The following is a 27731-nucleotide window of genomic DNA, read 5'->3' on the forward strand; positions in this document are numbered from 1 at the left end:
TTGATTCACTGCTCAAGGCAAATCAAGGGGAGGGGCTAAGGCTCTAAGGCATGACTATCAGTTTCTGTATCATCCTCTTTTACCTGTCTCTCACCTGGCAGGTGTTAGTCGCTCAGTTGTGTCCGACTATTTGGGACCCAAAGGGCTGTAGCCCGCAGGCTCCTCTGTCCATGGGATTTCCCAGGCAAGAAGACTGGAGTGGATTGCCATCCCTTCTCCAGGGTATCTTCCCAACCCAGGGGTCGAACCTGGGTCTCCCACATTGCAGGGAGATTCTTCACCATCTGAGCCACGTAACTGCCTCTAACATCCCGAGGGCTAGTCATTCAGCGAGGCTAAAGGAGAAGGCTACTTTTATGAAACTGACCAGACATGACATTGGGGACCTGAGGATCAAGGCAGGTGGGCCCAAGGCCTCCACCCTACAGGCTGGAGTGGAGTGGGGGCTGGAGGGACACAGGCATTCAGGACTGACTGGCTACATTCCAGGTGTCATATAAAACAAAGCGCAACTCGCTCTTCAGTAAACTGAAATATTATTCTCCACTTGAACAAAGAAATCTGAGCCAAAGACACCTTTGTGACATTCTCACTTTTGCTTGGTTTTGAAGAAAACCTCTCAAGCAAAGCTGGGACGTTGACAGAGGCCAGATTCTGGTTGCTCACCAGCAAGGCAGTGCCTGGTATCCCATCATCATCAAACCAACATCTGTGTCTGCACACAGCTCCTCTTCTCCCCACAACTTTTCTTTTTCTTCTTTAAGACAATGAACTTTCCTAATGTTATTTTTAAGCCAAGGAAAAATCAAGAGCTGGCTGAATTAAAAAACAAAACAAAATGTTTAAAGTGAAAACCTGAGAATGTGATAGCAGGTAGAACTGAAAAAGCAAAACAGCAGCTGAGTTGTGAGGCCCGGGAGAAGATTGCAGCTGATCTGGGATTGCAGGTGGCCAGGACTCGGGGAACCTGAAACAGACCCTGCGGGCTGCAGGAAGCCCAGATGGTGATGCTGATGGCAATGGTGATAATGACGGTGATGATGGTGAATCCTTCCTCAGCAGCAGGCCATGTGAGAGCCCTGGCCCTCCTGCCCTAGGCATCTAAAGGCTGGAGCTGGGATTTGTAGGGAGTGTCCAGCCCAGATGCTCCTCAGTCCTTTCCTGCGCACCTCACTGATTCTGCCCCACATGTGTCTTGGGGGGGGGGGGGGGGTGCGCAGGGGTGGTGGAGGTGCAGTGGCCCTGACTTGCAGTAGTAGGTAGCTCCATAGGTGCCCAGGTCCCTCACCGAGGGCTAAGGCAAGGAGGTTTTTTTTTTTGTTTTTTTTTTAATAACTAACTATACTAAAGGAAATCAACCCTGAATATCCATTGGAAGGACTGATGCTGAAGCTGCAGCTCCAGTACTTTTGGCCACCTCACTTGAAAAGGCCCTGATGCTCGGTAAGACTCAAGGAAAAAGGAGAAGGAGGCGACAGAGGATGAGATGGTTGGATGGCATCACCAACTCAATGGACATGAGTTTGAGCAAACTCTGGGAGACAGTGAAGGACAGGGAAGCCTGGTATGCTTCAGTTCATGCGGTCGCAAAGAGTCGGACTCGACTTAGCAATCAAATATGAAGTGATTCCTCAGAAAAAAGGAATGTTTTCCTCATTCCTTGGAGAAGCAACAGCCTAGAATATAGAACACATATCCAGACTTTAAGATGATAGTGTTGGTCACGCTAAAATCATACTTTACATTTAGTGCTCCACAGTTTAAAACACGTACTTCCCCCGTTATGGCCGCCTTTGATCCGTGGGCAACCTATAGCACAGGATAAAGAGATGGCTTCTCTTCTTTTTACAACAGATGATGACAACTTTGCAGGGATATTGGGAGAACTGAGTTGCATGATGTAGTAACAAGCAAGCAAATGTGCTGCGTCACTCAGTTGTATCTGTGATATTTTCCCGGCAAGAAAGCTGGAAAAGTGAAAGTGAAAGTGAAAGTCACTCAGTCATGTCTGACTCTTTGCGACCCCATGAATCGCAACACACCAGGCCTCCCTGTCCATCACCAACTCCTGGAGTCTACTCAATCTCATGTCCATAAAGTCGATCCAGCCATTTCAACCTCTGTCGTCCCCTTCTCCTCCTGCCCCCAATCCCTCCCAGCATCAGGGTCTTTTCCAATGAGTCAACTGTGTAGTCCATGGAATTCTCCAGGCCAGAATACTGGAGTGGGTAGACTTTCCCTTCTCCAGGGGATCTTTCCAACCCAGGGATCGAACCCAGGTCTCCTGCATTGCAGGTATATTCTTTACCAGTTGAGCCACAAGGGAAGCCCAAATGAAAGTGAAAGTTGCTCAGTCCTGTCTGACCCTTTGCAACCCGGAGACCCAGTTCTCCAGGCCAGAATACTGGAGTGGATAGCTTTTCCCCCTCTCCAGCAGATCTTCCCAACCCAGGAATCGAACCAAGGTCTCCTGCATTGCAAGTGGATTCTTTACTAACTGAGCTATTAGGGAAGCCCCAACTAAGCCCCCAACTGAGCTATCAGGAAGCAATACTGGAGTGGGTTGCTATTTCCTTCTCTGGGGGATTGTCCCAACCCAGGAACTGAACCCATGTCTCCTGTGTCTCCTGCATTGCTGGCAGATTCTTTACCACTGAGCCACCAGGGATGGCATAATGTACAGCCAGCACAGCCAAAAACAAAGAAATAATTTTTTTTAAAAAAGAGAGATAATCAGTAAAAAAAAAAAAGAAAGAAAAAAAGGACAAAACAGTGACATATGTAAGGATTCCTTTTGTATCAATTCTGAAAGGTTAGAACTGGACATGGAACAATAGACTGGTTCCAAACAGGAAAAGGAGTACATCAAGTCACCCTGCTTATTTAACTTCTATGCAGAGTACATCATGAGAAATGCTGGGCTGGAAGAAGCACAAGCTGAAATCAAGATTGCCAGGAGAAATATCAATAACCTCAGATATGCAGATGACACCACCCTTATGGCAGAAAGTGAAGAGGAGCTAAAAGCCTCTTGATGAAAGTGAAAGATGAGAGTAGACAAGTTGGCTTCAAGCTCAACATTCAGAAAACTAAGATCATAGCATCTGGTCCCATCACTTCATGGGAAATAGATGGGAAACAGTGGAAACAGTGTCAGACTTTATTTTGAGGGGCTCCAGAATCACTGCAGATGGTGATTGCAACCATGAAATTAAAAGACACTTACTCCTTAGAAGGAAAGTAATGACCAACCTAGACTGCATATTCAAAAGCAGAGAGATTATTTTGCCAGCAAAGGTCTGTCTAGTCAAGGATATGGTTTTTCCAGTGGTCATGTGTGGATATGAGAGTTGGACTGTGAAGAAAGCTGAGTGCCAAAGATTTGATGCTTTTGAACTGTGGTGTTGGAGAAGACTCTTGAGAGTCCCTTGGACTGCAAGGAGATCCAACCAGTCCATCCTAAAGGAAATCAGTCCTGGGTGTTCATTGGAAGGACTGATGCTGAAGCTGAAACTCCAATACTTTGGTCACCTGATGCAAAGAGCTGACTCATTGGAAAAGACCCTGATGCTGGGAGGGATTGGGGGCAGGAGGAGAAGGGTATGACAGAAGATGAGATGGCTGGATTGCATCACCGACTCAATGGACATGAGTTTGGGTAAACTCTGGGAGTTGGTGATGGACAGGGAGGCCTCAGTTCAGTTCAGTTGCTCAGTTGTGTCCGACTCTTTGCGACCCCATGAATCGCAGCACACCAGGCCTCCCTGTCCATCACCATCTCCTGGAGTTCACTCAGACTCATGTTCATCGAGTCAGTGATGCCATCCAGCCATCTCATCCTCGGTCGTCTCCTTCTCCTCCTGCCCCCAATCCCTCCCAGCATCAGAGTCTTTTCCAATGAGTCAACTCTTCGCATGAGGTGGCCAAAGTCCTGGAGCTTCAGCTTTAGCATCATTCCGTCCAAAGAAATCCCAGGGTTGATCTCCTTCAGAATGGACTGGTTGGATCTCCTTGCAGTCCAAGGGACTCTCAAGAGTCTTCTCCAACACCACAGTTCAAAAGCATCAATTCTTTGGCGCTCAGCCTTCTTCACAGTCCAACTCTCACGTCCATACATGACCACGGGAAAAACCATAGCCTTGACTAGACGGACCTTAGTCGGCAAAGTAATGTATCTGCTTTTGAATATACTATCTAGGTTGGTCATAACTTTTCTTCCAAGGAGTAAGCGTCTTTTAATTTCATGGCTGCAGTCACCATCTGCAGTGATTCTGGAGCCCAAAAAAATAAAGTCTGACACTGTTTCCACTGTTTCCCCATCTATTTCCCATGAAGTGATGGGACCGGATGCCATGATCTTCGTTTTCTGAATGTTGAGCTTGAAGCCAACTTTTTCACTCTCCTCTTTCACTTTCATCATGAGGCTCTTGAGTTCTTCTTTACTTTCTGCCATAAGGGTGGTGTCATCTGCATATCTGAGGTGATTGATATTTCTCCCGGCAATCTTGATTCCAGCTGTGTTTCTTCCAGTCCAGCGTTTCTCATGATGTACTCTGCATATAAGTTAAATAAGCAGGGTGACAATATACAGCCTTGACGTACTCCTTTTCCTATTTGGAACCAGTCTGTTGTTCCATGTCCAGTTCTAACTGTTGCTTCCTGACCTGCATATAGGTTTCTCAAGAGGCAGGTTAGGTGGTCTGGCATTCCCATCTCTTTCAGAATTTTCCACAGTTTATTGTGATCCACACAGTCAAAGGCTTTGGCATAGTCAGGAAAGCAGAAACAGATGTTTTTCTGGAATTCTCTTGCTTTTTCCATGATCCAGCAGATGTTGGCAATTTGATCCTTTTCTAAAACCAGCTTGAACATCAGGGAGTTCACGGTTCACACATTGCTGAAGCCTGGCTTGGAGAATTTTGAGCATTACTTTACTAGCATGTGAGATGAGTGCAATTGTGCGGTAGTTTGAGCATTCTTTGGCATTGCATTTCTTTGGAATTGGAATGAAAACTGACCTTTTCCAGTCCTGTGGCCACTGCTGAGTTTTCCAAATTTGCTGGCATATTGAGTGCAGCACTTTCACAGCATCATCTTTCAGGATTTGAAAGAGCTCAACTGGAATTCCATCACCTCCACTAGCTTTGTTCGTAGTGATGCTTTCTAAGGCCCACTTGACTTCATATTCCAGGATGTCTGGCTCTAGATTAGTGATCACATCATCATGATTATCTGGGTCATGAAGATCTTTTTTATACAGTTCTTCCGTGTATTCTTGCCACCTCTTCTTAACATCTTCTGCTTCTGTTAGGTCCATACCACTTCTGTCCTTTATCGAGCCCATCTTTGCATGAAATGTTCCCTTGGTATCTCTAATTTTCTTGAAGAGATCTCTAGTCTTTCCCATTCTGTTCTTTTCTGCCTGGGGTGCTGCAATTCATGGGGTTGCCAAAGAGTCAGACAGGACTGAGCGACTGAACTGAACTGAACTGAACTGAACTGAACTGAAGGGCTTCCCTGATGGCTCAGATGGTAAAGAATCTGCCTGCAATGCAGGAGACCTAGGTTAGATCCCTGGGTCAAGAAGATCCCCTGGAGAAGGCAATTGGTATCCACTTAAGTATTCTTGCCTGGAGAATCCCATGGACAAAGGAACCTGGTATGCTACACTCCATGGGGTTGAAAAGAGTCAATTAGCCATCCAGTCAGCTCTGGGCCCTCCCTGCTCTATTCAGAACCTGGGACACAGCCCTTCCTTCGTTTTATTCATCAGGCTTTCACTAAAAATCAAAATCACAATCACCAACCCCCTGCGGAACAGCAGTTTGCCATCACTTCCCTAGGGCACCACTGCCTAGGGCCTCAGGGATTGCAGCCTGGCCACCTCTGACCAGTGAAACGGCTGGGAAGGCTGGGGCCCAGAGCTGCTGGGTCAAGGTCTCAGAGCCGCTTCTTGCATGAGAGATTTGCTCCTTTCAGTTGAGGGGACTGGACTCTGGGTGAGACTTGATTTCCAGACCCCACCTCCTCTCTAATTCTACAACCGGCCTTGGGCAGGCACCAGGGCTCCCAAAGCCACAAAGGTGAGCATGAAAGAGTTCAGTTCAGTCACTCAAATCCAGGTCACTTGGAAATGTGGACAGCACCCCTCTTCAGTCTTTGTGACCCCTTGGACCGCAGCACACCAGACTACCCTGTCCATCACCAACTCCCGGAGCTTGCTGAAACTCATATCCATCGAGTTGGTGATGCCATTCAACCATCTCATCCTCTGTCATCCCCTTCTCCTGCCTTCAGTCCTTCCCAGCATTAGGGACTTTTCCAATGAGTCAGTTCTTTGCATCAGGTGGCCAAAGTGTTGGAGCTTCAGCATCAGTCCTTCCAATGAATATTCAAGACTGATTTCCTTTAGGATTGACTGGTTTGAATTGATCTTTTTGCAGTCCAGGGGACTCTCAAGAGTCTTCTCCAAATCCACAGTTCGAAAGTATTAATTCTTCAGCGCTCCTTAAGGAGCCCCGTAAGCTTTCCTTACGGTCCAGATCTCACATCCATACATGACTACTGGAAAACCATAGCTTTGACTAGACAGACCTTTGTCAGCAAAGGAAAAGTGATGCCCAAAGTGGAGTGACCCTCGAATGAGGAGGAGGTCCAGCTGGACGGACCACACACCTAAATTCTAAGTCCAGATCACTTGGAAATGTGGACCGCAACCCTCCTTGGGTCCCAAGTTCTCTTTCTGGGTACCATGGCCCCCTCCCACCTTTACTTCCTAGAAGGAAGAGATTAGGTGTGTTTAGCTTAGGAAAGAAGTTGACAGATAGAGAGGGTAGAGGCAGTTAAATGTTATTGATACGCCTAAAGCCAGTAATTCCTGACCTGGTCAGAAAAGGCCCAGGGTTTAGATAAAGCAGATCCTGGAAGCCCCACCCCAAACACAGGGGGAAAATATCTCCTGGACTCTGTCTGATAAACTGAGCCTCTTAAAAATACTCTTTCCCTTTTGTCCACTTGGAATCACCTTTCCTTGCCCCCTTCCTGCAGATCACTCAAATTCCAGGGAGCTGAATCAGAGGTGGGGGTTGCTGGTACAATATGCTTGTGACTTGCAAGAGCTTTGTTGTTTTTTTAAACCAAATAATCAATTTGTTTCCTTTTTCTTTTTTGGCCTCAAGGCATGCAGGATGTCACTCTCCCACTAGGGACTGAACCCTTGCCCCCAGCAGTAAAACTGCAGAGTCTTAACCACTGGACTGCCAGGGAAGTACTGCAAGAGTTTTTAATGTTCACTGTTAATAATGAATAATAAATGTCAGTAATTTGTGACTTTCGACGTAGCAGGTTTTGAGTCTTCATTGAAAGTATATTTTATAGACCTTTCAAATTCATCGATCTGAACTCCAAATTCACCAGCCTACCACAAGGGCTCCTTCTCTGGCTAAGGACACAAAGTCTCCATGTGACCTTCTGTTCAAGATGGAATCTCGGAAATGGTTTCCCTCTTACCCACATGCGTGCCCACCTCTGGGGTCCTCATTCTTGCTCCCGATGGGGTCCTCTCTCAACAGAGCTGACCTCTGGACCAAGAAGGGTCAGGGCCGTCCTGACTATTCCCAGTGGCGCCAGCTCCCTCTCCAACCCCACCCCTCGAGCAACCCAGTGCTCTGCCTCACCCGAGCCTCAGGGCCTTAGCTCTTCCTGTTTCTTCTTCCTGGAATGCTCTCAGCAGACACCAGGCCCCCCCTCAGGCCTTTTTTCAGAGGCCTCTCTACACACCCTGCCGAACAGTCTGTCACTCTCTTCTCTCTGCTTTCCACATAGAATGTAGATCTTTTCCTCTCTCCCGAACCCACACATCCATTTTGGATCATAGAAAAAGCAAGAGAATCTCAGAAAAACATCTACTTCTGCTTCATTAACTATGCTAAAGCTTTGACTGTGTGGATCACAACTGTGGAAAATTCTTCAAGAGATGGGAATACCAGACCACCTTACCTGCCTCCTGAGAAATCTGTATTTAGGTCAAGAAGCAACAGCCAGAACCAGACATGGAATAACGGACTAGTTTCAAATAGGGAAAGGAGTACGTCAAGGCTATATATTGTCACCCTGCTTATTGAACTTAAATGCAGAGTACATCATGCAAAATGCCAGGCTGGATGAAGCACAAGCTGGAATCAAGATTGCTGGGAGAAATATCAATAACCTCAGATACGCAGATGACACCACCCTCGTGGCAGAAAGAGAAGAGGAACTAAAGAGCTTCTTGATGAAAATGAAAGAGCAGAGTGAAAAGCTGGCCTAAAACTCAACATTCAAAAAACAAAGATGATGGAATTCAGGCCCATCAGTTGATGGCAAATACATGGGGAAACAATGCAGTGACAGACTTTTCTTTTCTTGGGCTCCAAAATCACTTCAGAAGGCGACTCCAGCCATGAAATTAAAAGATGCTTGCTCCTTAGAAGAAAAGCTATGACAAACCTATGACAAATTAAAAAGCAGAGACCATTACTTTGCTGACAAAGGTCAGTCTAGCAGCTTTGGTTTTTACAGTAGTCATGTATTGATGTGAGAGTTGGACCATAAAGAAGGCTGAGCAATGAAGAATTGATGCTTTCCAAGTGTGGTGTTGGAGAAGACTCTTGAGAGTCCCTTAGACTGCAAGGAGATCAAACCAGTCAATCCTAAAGGAAATCAGTACAGAATATTCATTGGAAGGACTGATGCTGAAGCAGAAACTCCAATACTTTGGCCATCTGATGTGAAGCGCCAACTCATTGGAAAAGACCTTGATGCTGGGAAAGATTGAGGGCAGGAGAAGGGGATGAGAAGGTCGGATGGCATCACCAACTCAACGGATGAGTTTGAGTAAGCTCCGGGAGTTGATAATGGACAGAGCAGCCTGGAGTGCTGCAGTCCACAGGGTCACAGAATCAGACACAATTGAGTGACTGAACAACCCTACACAGATCTAGGACAGGCCGTGTCTCCCCACGGTCACTCCAGCCCCAGGCTCAGGCTCAGCACACCATAGGTGCAGCAATGCTGACAGTTGCTCATGGAGCCGGGCCTGCCCTCAGGTCTCAGCTGAAGCCTCAGCGGCTCCCACCCCTCATGAGGTCTCTCCTGTTCCCCCTCCTCATATCCTGTCAGGAGCTAATCAAACCAAGCAGCTCATCAAAACAAGCAGTTATTATTTGCATTTTTAGCAATGAACATCCACCTTGCCTTCTGGTTCAGGGGTCAATCTACAAACTGCAGCCTGAGGGTCCAGCTCTGCTGCTGCCTGGTTTGGTGAAGGGGGTTTTGCGGCACGGCGGTCCTGATGGCTGACTGTGGGCGCTTCTGTGCAGCCTGGTCAGAGCTGAGCAATTGCGATGGAAGCTTGACAGCCCACATACCTTAAGTACTGACCACCTGGCCTAGCCTTTTCAGAAAGTTCACTGGTGTCCATACTGTGCCCAGGAGGAAAGGAAGGACAGCCAATGACAAGGCGGCCCAGCAACGCACGTTCTCTGTTGGGCAGTTTTACTTAGTAGCTCAGCCCTGTCGTCAGTAGTTCACTTCCATCTCGTCAGTCCCATATAAATGATTCCACCAACACAAAAGTCAAGGGAATTGACACGTGTTCAAAAGTCCAGGAGTTGTCCTGCTCTAGGTGTAGACAGACCTTGGGTCAAGCCTCGTCCTCAGCTTCCTACCTCTTATTCTGGAGCCACGCGAGGGCCAGTCCCTGAGCACCTGGCAGGTAGAACCGCAGCAGGCCGGGGAGGTCCCAGAACAGAATCTCACTGGCTGACGGGTCTCACCTGGGCTGCGTGGTCAGGTGTGCTGGGCTCTGACTGGATGGGCCCATGCCCTAGTGTTCAACTCACCCACCCCACCTGGGCAGCTGAAAGACCTGGGTGCTGTTCCTTGAGGAGGGGAAAACAGGCAATGCCGGGCTTGAGAGGTTCTCATCTCCCGTCTCAGGACTTTTTCTGGAACAGAAGATGAGGAACTGACTTACAAAAATTCACCAGTAAGCCAACTGCGTTGGTATTTTTAACAGCACATTAGGGATACAGTTAGTTAATGAACTGGAGAGAAGTCACAAGCCTCTTTCATCTGTTGTATGTGTTTTCACCTTGCTGTGTGAACCATGTCCCCTGTTCAGTTATTTCAGCAGCTCGATCAATAGTTATGAGCTATCAGTTTTGCTGATGGTTCAGATGGTGAAGAACCTGCCTGCAATGGAGGAGACTGGAGTACGATCCCTGGGTCAGGAAGATCCCCTGGAGAAGGGCACGGCAACTCACTCCAGTATTCTTGCCTGGAGAATCCCATGGGCACAGAAGCCATGGTGGCTTCAGTCCATGAGGTTGCAAAAAGTTGGACATGACTGAACAATAGTTACGAGCTGCAGACGAAGCTGATACCACTTGGTTTCACAAAAGAAAACAGAGACCAGAGAGAAAAGAAGGAACAGTTGGTAGTTTGCTAAATGCCCTATTTATTCCGCAATCAAGGTTCAGAAATGAGGGGATACAACTGGAATCTCTGCATAACTGTCATGTCAGAGCCACAAATGGATGGGGAGGGAGTGAGGAAGATGGCTTCTCTGCACAGTGACCGCCCCCCGCCTCCCCCTTTAAAAGTGAACACAATGAGGCTGGATTACAAGTGGCCTGTCTCTCTGACCCATCATCAAGCCTCTCCACTTTAATCTTTAAGAACCAGCGGGGCCTTCACTTGGTCGGCCACCTCCTTGCCAACCAGCACCTCGACGATCTTCAGCGCAAACTCGAAGCTGGTTCCTGGCCCCCGGCTGGTGAGGATCAGGCCGTCTTTCTCCACACGGTTCTCGGAGTAGCTGTAATGACCTGGGAAATAAAAACAAAGAAGGGTTACGTCCTCGTGGGCTGTGTAGGACAGCCATGAACACCACTCGACACTTCCATTCCCTTACCACACACTGCTGCTGCTGCTAAGTCGCTTCAGTCGTGGCCGACTCTATGCGACCCCATAGACGACAACCCACCAGGCTCCCCCGTCCCTGGGATTCTCCAGGCAAGAACACTGGAGTGGGCTGCCATTTCCTTCTCCAATGCATGAAAGTGAAAAGTAAAAGTGAAGTCACTGAGTCGTGTCCAACTCTCAGCGACCCCATGGACTGCAGCCTACCAGGCTTCTCCGTCCATGGGATTTTCCAGGCAAGAGTACTGGAGTGGGGTGCCATTGCCTTCTCCGAACCACACACTACTGTCTCACAAAAATGAAAACACAAACGAGCCAAAATTTTTTAAAAAAGCAAAAGCTCACAACACCAGCACTGTAGCCAGTCACTCATAACTCCATTAGGTACCTCCAGCTCTCAGAACACAGCAGGACAGAAAGGGAGAGGGTTTCTCTGAATCCCCTTTCCTGCCTAAGCACGAACTGTCCAAAAGGAACTCAGCTATCAGAAATCCCCTCCGGGAAGTTCTATCAATCAGAAGAGAAAACCAGGAGCTGATACTACACCTAGACAAACCTTGTCACAAACTATCATTCCTCCCATCTACTCTTCAAAGGGCCCCTTCATCTTTCTGAAAACCCAATTACCTTCCCCTGAGAGGCCTGTCTCCCCTTTCCCCATTAAGATGGAATTTAAGCCAGAATTCTAAACCATCTCAGGGAATTACTCATTTTCCCCTGGGGCTCTTCCATGTAAACATGAGTTCTAGTGCTTAGTTGCTTAGCTGTGTCTGACTCTGCAACCCCATGGCTTGCAGCCTGCCAGGCCTCCACTGTAGACTCCACAGCCCCTAATGAGGTCTCCTGCATTGGCAAGCAGATTCTTTGCCACTAGCACCACCTGGGAAGCCCAAACATAAAGTATACATGTTAATAAACTTTGTTCTTCTCCAGTCAACCTGTCTCCTGTAACAAGGGTCTCAACTAAGAACTCAGAAGGATACAAGGGAAAATTACTTTTCCTTCCCTATAAAATGCTGGGGGAAGGAGGATGTAGGGGAACCAGTGCTGAAGGTAGAAACGACCTGGATTATACAGACCCCCTGGGTGATGCACACTTTCTGCTTGCTGCCTCCACAGCAAACAAGCAGAAACAACGCACAATGTGTCATGGGTGGGGAGAGAGAGGTGCAAGTGGGGAGAAACCTAGTTTCTCATCAGGCACTGCCTGCTTTCGGAGGCCACAGCTGGCTGTATCTTTGCAAATGTAGTAAGAAAACAGGCTGCTCCTACATTCGCACGACCACCTCCAAGATCTGAGGGCTCAAAGCTGGGATTCCCTGAACCACCTCCCACCCTCACATTCTACATCAGTCAGTCACCAAATCCTCCTACTGCACAAGCACCAGGCAAGAACTCCTCACATGCAGCAGCACCCCACGTGGCCTGGCCCCTTGACCCCGCAGCTGCCCCCAGGGCCCACTCTCCCGCCTGAAGCTTGCAGCTCTGCTACAGAGGGTACTGTAGTCTTTCCGGCCCTGGAGGAGCTGCCCAGGCTGCTCCCTCTGCCCAGAAAGCTCCTCTCAGCAACTCACTCCTTTGAATTCAGCATGGACCCCTCTCTCACCAGGCCCCCCAGGTCACTCTATCATGCACCCTCCCAGCACCCAAGAAACCATCTGGCTCCTATTTACCTCTGGTCTGTGAAATGCTGAGCCCTCACCTACGTGTCCAGTCTAGAATGCTAATGGCACCAGGGAGGTACTTCCAAGTGTCAGGTGAAGGAAAGATCAAATGAACACTCCCTGCCTGCTGCCTCAATGCAGGACCTCTGCGTGCAGAGTCCCCCTTCCTCCTGTCTTTCCCTCCACTCTCAGCGCCACCCAACAGGGCACGTTCCACAGTGCAAACCAGAGCACACCCAGGTGCCCCCCATGAGAAGCCTTCACCACTTTCTCTGGCACCTTGAAGTGACCCTCAACTCCAAATCATGGTACACAGGCCCTGAGGCCCAGCCTGTGCACAAAGACAGGGCAGAAAGAAGCAGAGGGGAGACGAAGAAGAACCCACAGGAGTAAACAGCGACCTGGACGGGATAAAGGCCACGGTGAGGACATGGAGGCCCGAGGTGTGTCTTGGAGATAAAATGCCAAGACCTTGCGGAGGAACTGGACGTGGGGAGACACCAATGATGACTTCCGGCCACCTGGCTGCATGGTGACACTGCTCAATGACAGGACATGAAGGACAAACAGATTCAGGGCGGGGGTCAAAAGCCCACAAGGGTCCTCTACGCAATCCTGCCCCATCTGGTACCTGCAGGCAGAGTTGGGCCTGCAACACCGCACGACCTCTGCCCCCTCCCCCTCTGAGGAGCCCCAAGAAGATGGCTTGATCTTGTCCCCTTCTCTGTCCCCAGAGCCCAAAGAGCTCAGGAAATGCTTGTTTGATGCTCACACAGAACAGCGCACCTAAGCAAGATGCTCCTGCTGCACCAGCAAGCTTTAGAGACCATGTCCCAAAGTACCCGTCCTTTCCCAGGGATGAACACCACTGCCCTGCTTCAGGGCTTCCTCTCAGTACAAATCAAGTCACCCAGTGAAACAACTGATGACAGTCCGTGGGCGCCTCCCAGTTACCCTTCTACAGAAGAAAAGGGGATCCCTAGCCTGCAGGGGAGAGGTTTTCCTAAGCTAACCTCATTTACAGTTGGTTAGAGATCATCCCAAGTGCTGAAATAGAGAACCCAGAGCCGAGATGGACATTGAGACACAGGCAATGAAGGCAAGGCTCTGAACGATTGAGGTAACAACCCCTTTGTGGGTAAAATACTACAAATACAGCTTACACTGGTTAAAAATGTTTAAAAATTCCAGTTCTCAAAAATCTCAGCCAGAAGAGCTAAAGGTCTGCTTGCAGACCACCTCCACCTAGTGGTGAAGACGGAGAAAAACGACACCTGCACACCAGTCCGTTCCTGGTCAACCTGCAGGAGGTGTTCATTCCTTTTTAACTTTAAGCAAACACTTCAAAGCCCCTCTCAAAACCCAGAGACGAAGCAGCCGGGGAGGCTAGGGGCCAGAGGGTAGTAACCAACAGCCACTTTCCCCTGCACACCCTCACCTTCGTGGTCTGGGAGCCCCAGAGACGCGGTGGCCCAGACAGCCCTAGATCATTACTATCCAGCCCTTCTAGGAAAAGCCCCTGACCCCTGAGGACAGCAGCTCAGGTATCAGTCTGCCAGATTCAAACCTCAGTCTGCTAGTTAGCAGCTGTCTGACCTCCCTGTTTTTCTCTTCTGTAAAATGGGCATTATGCCAACCCAACAGGCTGAGCCCTGGTGATAGCAGCCTGTCTGCTCTGCATCTCCAGCACTCAGCCCGGAGCCAGGCAGAGCCAGGCACTGACTGGTGGGCCCTTTGACACAGCTTCAGTGACCATGGACGTCCCCGTGTGTCACACACACTGACTCACAGAGCCCATCAACAGCCCCGAGAGGCAGGAGCTACCTATGGTCCTCCTCAGGTGACAGATGGGGAAACCAAGGCCCAGCGAGGTTACAGGACCAGCCCTTGGGGGCAGGGAGGGGTGGGGCTGGAGCCACATGGGAGTCACCTGCTCCGGAGTCCCTGTTCGTCCCTGGGAGCCGGCATCCAGCCGTTTAGTAAACCACACAAATGAGAACTGAACAAAACTTTGAAGTCACCCCTTCTTTATTTTAAAGCTGAGAAATAGAAACACTCTGTCCTTCAGATTGGATGGCTTATGTGAGTAAAAAATGTCACAGTGCTCTTAATTTGAAGTTCATGATGAGAACAAGCAGAAGGGCCTCCTCACCCAGGAAGTGATCACAGCTCCACTTCTCAGAATGCAGACACTGCAAATGTCTTTTTCTTACAAGAGGCCTTGCTGACTGAACCCAATGCCTGGTGACCGCAGTGTGTGTGGGCCTCATGTGGACAGACACGTGGCCCCACTTCTGGACCGACTTGGGCCAACGGCCTGTTTTTTCGTTGGTGAAGCCCATACGTCCTTTACTGGGTACCTGGGCTGCCAGGCTCGAGATAACACATGTGAAGGTGCCCTGTAAGTGCCCAAGAGTCAACAATCTCACATTCTTCTATTTCTGATCAGCCTCGTCTTCCTGAGGTGTTACGAGGAAAGAGCCACAAAGATACACAAGCAGATAATGGGGAACACGTTCCACTCGCTTCTTCCTTCTCACGAGTTGTTACTGCTAAAGGAAGCCTGATTCTGCTCTTTCTGACCCTCCAAAATCCCACCATTAGCTCAAAGTAAACTAAACCCCTACATTAAAAAATGCCCAGAAGTCAGAGCCTTAAAAAAAAAATCAATTTTCACATAGATGGTTTTATTCACAACTTATCTTTCTATCAACTAAAAAACAACTATAGATTTTTCAAAAAAAAAATCAATACTACTTTGGATCAAATCTAAGAATATGCAGAATGTCCAACACCAAGAGTGAACCCTAAGGTAAACTATGGACTTTGGGTGGTGATGACGTGTCAGTGCAGTTCATCGATTGTTACAAAGGTATCGTCTTGCGGGGGAAAGGAAGCGGATGGGGAGGGAGGTGAGGATGGGGGCACAGAGGGTTTATGGAAACTCTGTACTCTGCTTAATTTTGCTGTGAACTAACACTCCTTTAAAGCATAAGGTCTATTGTTTTACAAGGCAGTAAAATGAAAAACGCATCACTTTGCTATGAAAGGATGAACGAAGAAAGAACATGAATTGCCCTACTTTTAGTTCAGAGTAAGTCCAGAGCAGAACTGATATGACGAGAAAATGTATCAGTGGCACAGCTATTTTCAAATCTGCTCTTGATATTATCAGTCTTTTGATGTAGCCACTGGCTGCTGGTTAGTGGGTATTTTAAATGGAGCTGGTCACCCAGTTTCCCCACTGGTTGAACACCAGCTGAGCCACTTATGATTTCCAAGTGGGAATTTCTGATTCCCTTGCACACATCCGCACCAGTGTGATGTGCCTTTCTCTATACAGGTTTCAGTCTCTGCTCCCTTCGATATGCAGGCCAGGCACAGGTGGCAGAGGAAGGTACTGCCTGGCTGGTGCTCTGAACCACATGCCGAGAAGCACTGTTTCTGAGGCAGCATCCATCATGACACAGCTGCACATCCAGAAGCACAGTGACCCTGCTGTGCCCCTAACTACACACTGCCTCATAATTTGAAATTTGATGCATTTTTTAATTTGGTGCACGTGTATCTGCAAGCTATTAACTCCTGGAGGGCAGAGACAATGACATGCGTTTTTAAAAACATAACCTTCAAGTACCAAGTAACATTAGAGAAATAATAAGTTAGGAGAGAAGAAAGGTATAATGTTAGGTTCGAAAAGCAAGCTGCAGAACATATTTACTAGCTCTCATTTGAGTAAAAACATTAAACTACAAAGGATAATGAGTATGTGCAGAGAAAATTCTAGAGTTACACAGGAAACCTAACAGAAGTTACCTCTGAAAAGTAGAAAGGGGGTAGGGAAGTCAGAGAGAAGGAAATCATTTACCTTTACTTCATTCCTTTCTGTACTGCTTGTTTTTTTCTTTTTTTTTTTTTACCATGAACAGAAAATTGTTTTTATAAAAATAAATGTATAAAAGTTAAACATCTGGCTGATATTAATATCTACAAAGGAACCTGTCAATGAAGGAGCAGGCCTCCTCTGCAGGAAAGGAGCAATGTCCATTTTACTCTGGACTGTGGGCAAAAGGGCAGCCTCTGAAATTGCCACCAAGGTTTAAATTTTATCCTTAGACTGCTGGCAAAGTATTTAGTAAGCCAGTTAAACTGGCATTTTGCAACCACTTCAATCTGTGACCACGCGGAACCCAGCAGGCCTTTGGCTCAGCCCCTGTACCCTGTTAGGCAACCTGCACAGAGAGACCCACCCGTTAGCTGGTCTTTCTCATTAAAACACTTGCAAAGAAAGTGAGGAACACATTACACCCCAACCCACCCCCTATGTACAAAATATCTTCCAAGTGGGAGACAATGCTACTGCACAGCTTTCTGAGTAGGTCTTTCTCCACCTTAGAACATAAGCATGTACTTACTTCCGTTCATCATTTTGTCTTTAGCAAGTGGGTGTGTTGTAACTTTGCTTCCAAAACCTATTTCATGAGCCAGCAGAGCTGTAGGACCTAAAAAGATGAATAAAGAGATTTAAGTGTGTACACAGAAAAACCCATGTTTTAAAAACTGCAGCAATAAGAGCATGCTTTGAATCAGGGGGCTCTTACCTAAAAATATACTTATGATTCTGAAACTAAACACTTACTAGTATGAGAGGTAAAGTATGTTTATAAGCAACCATCTGCAGAACACGTGTAGCAAAAATGTACAAACTCAAAACACTTCAATAACCACTTAATCAGGAAGATTTACCTTTATACCTAAGGAGCAAACAGATTAACAAACCATGCCCCCTCAAGGAACAGGCTGTAAATATAACAGGGGTACAAAGAATGGGAGACCACCAAGGGTTAAATGTCTTGCCTCTTTGCAAATGGAAGACTTAATTATACATTGAACGCAACCAGCATGCTCTGAACCTCTGGGCTTGACTGCTATTTCACGGACTAATTTTACTTTTCTACTTGAAAATGAAAGATCAGCACTCACCCATCTACCCAAATATATCAGGTGGTATATATTAAATGAATATATTAAATTGAATGGGAGATCTTCCCAGCCCCACCGGAGACACCCATGAAATGCCTACATGGCTGAGACACAGAGGTGCTGGCGTTTCTTTCTTACAACCATGCACTGAAGAGAAGAGTACAGCACAAATGCCCACTGTGGTCCTCTACACTGTCGCCCTTAAAACGAAGGTTAAAAAAAAAATGCAGGTGCCAACTTGAGACTTTAATGAGTGGTCAACTTTATTGATAAATCATTTTGTAATAATTCTCAAATAAAGTCTAAAATCAGAAAGATTTCTTACCTTCTGTTATTTTAAATCTACTTTTTAAAAAAGGAGTCCCTCTACCTTTTTTCTCTAAGTCACCAAAAAAAACAAAACAAAACAAAAAAAAACCCACAAAGAAAAACTTTCTAACACCTCATATCAAACCTAGAAAAACTCCAGAAGACCACTGTGACCTTCTAAATGATTAGGGCACTGCAGCTAAGGTCCCAAGACAGACTTGCCCACTTCAGCTCCAGCAAACCCAAGCACTGGCTCTTCAGACCTTTCATATTTCAACACAGTTCTAAGGAAAAAGTAGTTACATAGCAGACCTATGGTCGACTCAAGATCTTAACAGCTACTAACAGGAAGATCAAACAAGTATCACCTAATTACATAAGCTGTCGGTCTAACATCAGGTGTCGGTTTTAGACCAAGTCCTCATTTATATCTTACATCAAAAGCCTCTTAAACATGTCTGATGTCGCCTCCCTCCTTAACCTGTATTCTGCATACAAGAGCTGTGTTTGGAAGCAAATTTTAAAAGTCTGTCATAATTATCACTCAATTTTATTTGAATGGATTCATTACTTTCTTATTTTGTAAGACTTTAAGAAACAATCATTTCTGCTCCCTCCAGGTGATAAAATTGTTACCTATAATGATGTTAATAAATGTATGGTAAACTCAAAATTATGGCTTTCTGGGGCATGAGAATCCTAGTTGGGGGCTTCCCTGCTGGCTCAGGGGTAAGGACTTCGCCCACCACTTCAGGAGGCACAGGTTCCATCCCCGGTCTGAGAAGATCCCACATGCCACGGAGCGGCTGAGTCAGTGCACAACTACTGAGCCTGTGCTCTAGAGCCCAAGAACCACAACTACTGAGCCCACGTGCCCAACTACTGAAGCCCAGGGCCTGTGCTCCACAACAAGAGAAGCCACCGCAATAACCCTGTGCACCAAAACCAAGAGTAGCCCCTGCTCTCTTCAACTAGAGAAAAGGCTGTACAGCAATGAAGACCCAGCACACAGTCAAAAGTAAATAAGTTTTATATATGCAAATACACAGGGGTCCAGCTCGGACCTGGGAGCAGAGGGCACAGTGGACAGAATCACCCTGGGAGGACCAGAGGGAGAGTCAACAGCGCCACCATGTGGTTACTTATGGAAAGGGTCCTAGCCTCTCCAGGCGTCCCAGAGCTTGAACCTGTACCTGGAGCCCAGCACCTGCCAACTGGCTTCCATACCCCTCACGGCTCCCTCTCTCCCCCAGTCTCACTTCATTTCTCCAGAAAGCCTCCCTTCCAGGTTCTTTCTCTCGCTCTCACTCAGTATCAGGGGTTAAGCTAACATTCCTTCAGTTCAGTAAACTGTTTCCAATCCCTAAGTGTAAGCCTCATCTTGTTCTCATCTACTGAATGAAACATGGAATCTCTGCCATTGCTTGTTCCAATCTCTCCTCAACACACGATCACGCTTCTCAGGTCTTCTGCAGCACCCAGCAGAAAAGTGCAGGACATTCAATCAGACGACATGTTACCAGCGCCGTTTACTTTACAGATGGATGTAAATGATGATAAGGGCTGCATGTCTTAACAGCCTGGGAATCAATCCTGCCTCAGCACAACACTGGGAACCAGAAGCAGCTCATGATTCTGCTACCTTAGTGACACAAAATGACAAACTGACATGTGATTTTTTACTTTCAGCAGTCCTAAGGACACAAACCCAACGCAAACCCTTCCTTTCTTTCTTTGGTCAAAGCACTAAGCACTAACGATGTGGCAGAGGTGAGGGGTCAGCACGTAGGGTGGGGGGTGAGGTGGGGTGAGGGTGGACTGGACCAAGTCCATATTCAACTAATACCACCTATGTCCTCCTCCTTCTTAGTATCTTCTGCTTCTGTTAGGTCCATACCGTTTTTGCCCTTTATTATGGCCATCTTTGCATGAAATGTTCCCTTGGTATCTCTAATCTTCTTAAAAGAGCTCTCTAGAAGAAAAGCTAATACCAACCTAGACAGCATATTAAAAAGCACAGACATTACTTTGCTGACAAAGGTCCATCTAGTCAAAGCTATGGTTTTTCCTGTAGTCATTTATGGACGTGAGAGTTGGACCATAGAGAAAGCTGAGTGCTGAAGAACTGATGCTTTTGAACTGTGGTGTTTGAGAAGACTCTTGAGAGTCCCTTGGACAGCAAACCAGTCAATCCTAAAGGAAATCAGTCCTGAATATTCATTGGAAGGACTGATGCTGAAGCAGAAACTCCAATACTTTGGTCACCTGCTGCAAAGAACTGACTCACTGGAAAACACCCCAATGCTGGGAAAGACTGAAGGCAGAAGAAGGGAACAACAGAGGACGAGATGGTTGGATGGCATCATCGACTCAATGGACATGACTGAGTTGGAGCAAGCTCCGGGAGCAGGTGTGAACAGGGAAAACTGGCGTGCTGGAGTCCATGGGGTCGAAAAGAATTGGACATGACTGAGTGGCTGAACTAACTGATGTCTTCCTCCTTAAGGAGCAGTGCAGCTACTTGGGCTGCAGTGTCCTTTAGCAGAGAAATCCTTAAGCCAGAAGGGCAGGTCAGAGGTCAGTGCTGACTGGAACCCAAAGACGAGGACTGCCAGGCGGATGCCCCTCAGTCCTTCCTGGTCTCTTACTCGCGGGTTCTCAAACACTCTAGTCTTAGGGTCCTTTCAGCTATTAGTGTGAGTTACATTTATCAGTAACTGTAATGCCAGAAATTAAAACTTGAAAGGTTTACGAGCTAAGAACACTCAGCACACAAGCCATGCCTGAATGATGCCACTGTTATTCTCTGATGTAATTCCTATGAGAACTAAAAGCAAAAAGGCAAATAATGTGTGAGCAGTGTCTGCTCTGCCCCTCTGGAAAGAGTGAGAGAACGACTGCTCTAAGGCTCAGTCCCCAGACCCCCAGCCTATGACTATGATCTCTTTTAAAGAGTCTACCATATTGAACAAAATATCGTGTCATTTTGTCTAACCATCCATTCATTTGCTTATCTGTTCTCTTGATAAAACATTTAATGAAGACCTATGAATAAGGAAAGTGAAAGTGAAGTCGATCAGTCGTGTCCAACTCTGTGTGACCCCATGGACATCAGGCTCCTCCGTCCAAGGGATTTTCTAGGCAAGAGTACTGGAGTGGGTTGCCATTTCCTTCTCCAGAGAATCTTCCTGACCCAGGGATCAAACCCAGGTCTCCCGCATTGTAGACGCTTTACCATCTGAGCCACAGGCACCTGCCAAATTACACTATGAAAAAAATGGAAGATGGCGGAATATCATCTATTAGAGCAAAAAGAACGGACTTTAAAATGGTATCAAAAACCAAAGGACTGATATTACTAGGTTTCAAAGATGTGAGGACCCCTGCAAAGCACCACCATCCTTACTCGAAATCATGTGGCAGAGAATATACAGTACCTCAGACTTGGAGCTGAACCCTGAGGATCAGATGGGAAGCCCCCAGGGCAAGCTCAGGGCAGACTGGGATTGTTAGCGCTGGCCTGATTCTTGCTGACCCTGTGCTGGCAGAAGTCCTCTCTGGCACTGGGACTGGCTGTAACAACTGTTTATTGAATTCCAGAGGGGCCTTGCTTTCCTCCAGGCCCATCATACACAGAAAACAATAGGTTCCACACAATGCACACCAAAGGCAGGGAGAGGCAGAAAACGGAGTAACTGCAGTCACTTCTGACATGACACCAACCTCACGCTCCCAACTAAACAAACACATCAACACAGAAGCCCTTCATGCTTTAGAAGTGGAAGAAGTACTGGGAACACAATCTCGTACTCAAAGACAACCCTGTCATGTGTTTTTTGAAGCAAGCTGCTGCAATTCATGGGACGGCAGAGTCGGACACGACTGAGTTGACTGAACTGAACTGAAAACACCCTTGGACAGGGGCCGGCCTGAGGTTACCTGCACAGATGGCAGCGATGAGGCCCTTCCTCTTCTCTTGTTCCTTCAGTATCTCCTTCACAGCAGCGGACTAGTCAAGAGAACCAAAGTACATCAAGTTGTCATTAAGCCACAGCCAATCTCGGCTAGAAACTTTGGTAGAATCTGGCTTTAGCTTAACCACAACATCTTCCATCTGACTGTTTTTCAACAATATTGCCAAATCATCAATATGAAAACTATCAAATTCATAGTGTTTCTACAGGCTTAAACCCAACCACAACGTTTATATAGAAAAGGGTATCCTCTCCTTAAAGATGTTTAAAGATAAGCTGAGAAAACTATTTCCCCTGGGCATGCTAACCTTTGCTGTCTTGTACTCTAGGGATACAGCAAAGAGGAAAGGTGCTGTTTGGGGTTTTTTCCAGATAGCAAAGTGAGGAGAGAGCCCCGAGGTCCCAAATGTCTGACTTGACCTGGTTCATGAGTTTCTATCTCATGAAGCCCCTGCCCCTCTCATCTCCTTCTCCCTTCCCTCCTGCAGACTGATGCTTCACATAACAGAAGCAGCAGTGGTTTCCTTTATACCACTTTTCATTCAAGCTGGCAGCTCTAGGCCCCTGCAATCTCCCTCACTCCAATGGCTGAATAGACAGCCAACCTCTTACCTTTCAGTGTTTAACCCTTCACAAGCACAAAATAAATCATTCTGTTGCTACTGGGGGGGCAGTGGTAATCTTACATTTGGACTCTATTCACAGAATCTATTCACAACTGTTCCACCAATTCTGCTTACTTCTACAGTAGATTTTATTAGAAATGACTTTTTTAAAAATTAAGCTGGAACACCGTTTTGTTCATCTTTTCCTATTCTATTCACAGCCTCCTTCCTGAAATATTTTAATAACAAAAGCAACAGAATACAAGATGTTGGAATACTCTCTTTACACACTTTACCTCGGATAAATTCTGTGCACCCAGATTGCCTCCTGGCAGAACCACCACATCGTAAGGTCCCTGTAACAGTTTAAAAAATAAGAAAAGTGAAAATGTTTTATTTGAAATGTGCATTAAACAGTAACACATTCATATGTTAAATATGGTCACAGTAAAAATATTGTTCATAGAGAAAGTTAAATAACTCAAGGTGTTTCTCTACAATGGAATACTGTAACTACCAACAATGCAGAAAACCTCCATATACTATAACACGAAATGATGTCTGTGCTGCAGAATTGCAGGTGTAGCATGATCTCATTCTTATAAAAACAATAAATGTATGTGAATGCATATGTGTGTCTCTATACACACCCTCACCCCCACATACATGTGTACAGTATAGATACTCATGGACAAAGGAAACTGCCAGCTGACGCAGGAAGCAAGGAAGGGAAGAATGAGAAAGGGACATTAACAATAACACCTGACTTTGTGTTTGTCTACATTGTATGGATTATTTTTCAACAAGAATGTACACAGTAATAAATTAAAAAAACTCTAGAAGGCACAAAAGCATGTTTTAACCTTAAGTAAAATGGAACTTGGGGTATTAAAAAAAAATGACACAATATTTTATTATCTCAGATACTAAAACACCCTAGAAATCTAATGATTTCAAACTTGCTTAAATTATGAAAGAGAAATTGATTTAATACAGTATGTTAAAATGTTAAAAGTTTAAAAAAAATTTTGTCATTAACCAAACAACAAAATGAAAATCTAATACATTTTTACTCCAACATATACTAGTTACTTTTAAAGACTATGAAATGTCCTATGTTGTTTCGAAGCCAAGCAAAACTTAAAATCTGTGAAGTATGAAAATTTCTTTCACTCCATTTAGAAACTGAACAATAAACAGACACAAAATGTAACCAGTATTCTAGAACACCCAGACCCTACAGGACAAAAAAGAACAGGGAAGAAACACTGCTACTCTCTCATTTTTAACCTCTTATTTAGAGATTCAACAACTACAAAATATCAACATTCTTATACTTCACAATCTAGCACTGAGATACATGAATTTATCAGAGAGGCATACATTTTTCTATGCTTTTGAGGAGAGCCAGGCACAGGGAATTCTGCGCCCAGGCTCCTCATAGCACAGAAAAGCTGCCATGGGTGGTGATTGCCCCATCCCTGCTGGAAGAGGGTGTACCCGACACTTCTGTCACACTGGCCCCTGAAGCCTGAGCCCCGTGAAAGCACAGGCTCAAGTGTCTGGTATGTGTGGGCAGGCATGCTTCTGAGGAAAGGGACCACAGCTCTTGACGGATTCCCAAAAGTGTTGGTCCCCCACGAAAGGAAGAACCTCAATTCTGAAGATACTGAAAAAGTGACACAATTTAAGGAGAACTCACTCCTCCTTTAATCCAACCACAAATCAAGTATGAGTTATTCCGTGTAAAATGAATCACACAACCCCACATCTGTGTCACTGATAAAGGAAAGATAAGAAGCAGCTTTCGAATAAAGGGTAAGAAATGAATGGGAAATGTGCAGGTGACTCTCATACTAAGTAATGTAGTTACAGAAGGAGGCAAGGCTGCCTGTATGAGCCAGAACATTAGTGATGGTGTCCCGCCCACACCAAGCACATGAGGTCAGGGACCTGCCAGGTTCTGAGGATACAGAGTGGAAAAAGGCAAAGTTCTCCAATTCCCAGGGCTTAATTTAGTGCTGAAGACCTCCAAGCAAAGTAACTTTCTTAAAACAAGGCTGTGCTAATTACAGTTTCAGATGTAGTTAAGACAGAGTTCAAGAAACTGATAAAGAAGCAGTAAGAAGGAACGATCCCAAGTCTAGAGAACAAACCTCTTTTCTTGCATCTTCCAGACTGGCGTCAGGACAAATGACAACATCTCGGCTACACTGTACCGGGTCTTTTCCAGCCAGACCTGCGACGGTGACCTTAATCTAAGAGAAAGACGTCATCATGATATTTAAGAACACTGAACATAAATTTAGAGTAACATTTTCACAGCTGGCCTGTGTTTTAAAATAACCTGGCAAGAAATACTGCAACAAAACCATGCTGACTTTAGGTTATTAAGTTGGCTAAATATTATTTAACCACTAGATCTGTCCCAGTTTGTCTGACAGTATGAATTAAAGATGCTGTCCCAGTACCCCATCTGCTTAGCCTCCTTTCTTCCACAAGTGTTCTTGTCTGTGTGATAAATCATATGATCATCCTACCGATAAAACAGCTTGCAAAGTTGCTGTTGCCATTTAACCCTCCTGGTATTTTCATAAGGTAGAAATGCAAGTTAAGACAATGAAATACTACTCTGCTGCCCTGCAAAAATTCACAAAGTTGACAATACTGAGAATAGGAATTTTCCTCACTGCTGGTGGGCCCACATATCAGTACTTTGGAGAGTCACTTGACAAAATCTAGTAACATCATATATGCAAGTAGTAATTCCTTTTAGGCTCAGAGCCTAGAAAAACTTTCATATCTTTAAACAAGAAAAACCTGCACAAGAATATTACAAATGTTCAGCTATAAGATAAGTAAGCATTAGAAACTAATGTACAACAGGATAGGTACAATTAATACTGTTGTGTGTAATATGCAAAAGTTTTTAAGAGTAATTCCTAAGAGTTCTCATCATAGGAAAAAATATTTTTCTTCTACTTCTTTACTTTCGTATTGATACAAGATGACGGATATTCACTAAACTTATTGTGGTCATCATTTCATGATAGATTTAAGTATGCTGTACACCTTAAACTTACACAATGCTATATGTTGATTATATCTCAATAAAACCAGAACGACCAAAAAAAAAAAAAAAGAGTATTACAGCACTATAATGCTGTAAAACAATGCAATAGAGGAATGGAGACTGGGCATATTCCCATAGTGCAATACTAAGCAGCAATTTTAAATAAACTGCATCTATATTCTTTACTAGAATGTGACTAGTTCACTTATTTAAATATTTGATTCACTGACTGACTGCTTCTCCGCCTGTTTCTTCAACTGTAACATGAGGTTGGCAATAACTCTTAGGATGGTTTTAAGGTTTTAAAAACTAGTATAAGTGCTTAGAATGGCATCCACCATTCCGTCAAGGCTACGTAAGCATTCACTATGGTTATGTGGGCGTATAAAGGTTCATAATGCGGATATGCAGAGTGAGAACCACAGTCTAATGTTACTTTAGACACGCTTGGGCTGGATTCACATCACTGTGAGGAAAGCAGTTATTTCTGGGGCCAGAAAGGGAATTGAATTAGGGAAATAAAGAGAGCTTTGCAATGTTTATTCCTCTAAAGCATCTGTATCTTCAAGAAACAGGTCTGAAAGAAATACAGTAAAATGTTAACAATATTAAACTGCAGATAATTATTACACAGCCTCTGTACTGTTGCGTATGTTTGAAATATTTCAGAAAGTACATTCAACACTACTTTATCCAAAATTACTTATAAGAATCCAAAAATGCTTTCAAACAGAGGAGGGCTAAAAAACTTTGAGGGACTTACTCCAGCTCGTCTCATGACATCTACAGGGATAACTGTCTCCATTTCCTCGGCTCCTTTAGCCAGGATGACCAGAGCTCTTTTTGAAGCCATTTTTATGTTGTATTTATTAAAGACTCAAAACAAGATTTTCAAGAAACTTTCACTGCAAGTGTACAAGACCTAAAAACAAGATTAAGGAACACTGTTAAGCAGAGTAACCAAGTGCTTCCCAGGGAAAAGATTTTGATAGGCAAACACAATAAAACAGCATTATTTGGTTAATACTGACTTAAACAGAATTTCAGTTCCTGTTTTTTGAGATGACATCACAGCAAGATTGCCAGCACGTTGGTTACTGTTCAGATTTCATCACGTTTATAAAAATCTAATTTCTAATATATTGTAAATGAAGCTTTCCAAGAGGGAGAGAGAAATACAAAACCACCTTTTTTCAAGTACTATTTTACAGAGAAGACTGAACTTCATGGATAAAAAAAGAAATACTGTCTTTAGCAATCACCCCGAGATTTTTGGAGGGGATTTTATTTTTTAGTTCCAGTAACTGCACTTAATTCTCGGGGGCGGTTAACAGTGTTACATATTTGAACACGCTTAAAAAAAAAGAAAAACGGAGAAAAATGGTAATTCCCCCATGCTACACTCAATCCTGATAGATTCTTCGCACTTAGCTCTCGTTGTAAACGACGGCCGCTATGCCGGGGTCTGAATTGCTGTTAGCCTATTTTTCTGGACTTTGTTTCGCATGCAACACAGATTTTAGTAAACGATGTCAAAAAAACAAGATTAACTAGCTCCAAGCTGGTGCGATGTTATGCAGGCAAATTCTAGAAGCTTCAGCGTTGCTACTATGCTGGCGAGCGAACGGCGCCCTCTGCGAACCCTGGGAGACCGCATCCTCCTCAGACGCGGCTAGACACAGGCCGGGTCCGCCCCGGTTCGGGGACCCTCTAGGGGTCCAGCGGGCGGCCCGTGCCCCCACGGCCCGAGCTTGCGCTGCGCTCCCCATGGCCCAGACCTGAACCTCGCCTCTCTTCCCACAGACGGCCAGCCTCGGCCCGTTCCGTCCGCAGTTCTGCGCCGGTGACGACTGGGCCGGTACCGCACCAACCCGGGACGCAGCAAGCGCGCACGCCGGCACGCACGCGCGCTGTCAGGCTTGGTCTTCAGCCCCGCACTGCGCAGGCGCGCGCCGCCCTGCCTGGCTCCTCAGCCCCGCACTGCGCAAACCCACGTAGCTCGCCCCACGTGATGTCATATCCGGCCGAACTAACCTCGGGGGACGTGCGGTACCTCCTGCCTTTCTGCGTGTAGATTGTACGCCTAGGCCTGGTTCCATTTGGAACAAGAGAAAGCGGAATCTTCTAAACTCACGCATTCTCCCGAAATCTCCCGCATCCG

The 27731-nt window shown here is 45.8% G+C and overlaps 1 protein-coding gene across 1 annotated transcript; it reads right to left on the reverse strand.

Annotated features, from left to right (window-relative positions):
* Positions 1-10478: 10478 nt before the first annotated feature.
* Positions 10479-27422, reverse strand: PARK7 (Parkinsonism associated deglycase). Its single transcript, XM_004013749.4, has 7 exons — positions 27349-27422; positions 26334-26492; positions 24654-24755; positions 22794-22853; positions 21858-21927; positions 17042-17128; positions 10479-10868 (listed from the first exon to the last, which is right to left on the reverse strand). The coding sequence occupies exons 2-7, from the start codon at positions 26421-26423 to the stop codon at positions 10708-10710; spliced, it is 570 nt and encodes a 189-aa protein (XP_004013798.1). The 5' UTR covers positions 26424-26492; positions 27349-27422; the 3' UTR covers positions 10479-10707.
* Positions 27423-27731: the final 309 nt, after the last annotated feature.

Source organism: Ovis aries, chromosome 12 (genome assembly GCF_016772045.2).
Source record: "Ovis aries strain OAR_USU_Benz2616 breed Rambouillet chromosome 12, ARS-UI_Ramb_v3.0, whole genome shotgun sequence".
NCBI lineage: Eukaryota > Metazoa > Chordata > Mammalia > Artiodactyla > Bovidae > Ovis > Ovis aries.

Coding starts and splice junctions, on each gene's coding strand:
- PARK7 (XM_004013749.4), bottom strand. CDS start 26,423: ATGGCTTCAAAAAGAGCTCTGGTCATCCTGGCTAAAGGAGCCGAGGAA. Junction 22,854..24,653: donor TGGAAGATGCAAGAAAAGAG/GTTTGTTCTCTA, acceptor AAACTGTTACAG/GGACCTTACGATGTGGTGGT. Junction 21,928..22,793: donor GTGCACAGAATTTATCCGAG/GTAAAGTGTGTA, acceptor TCTCTTGACTAG/TCCGCTGCTGTGAAGGAGAT.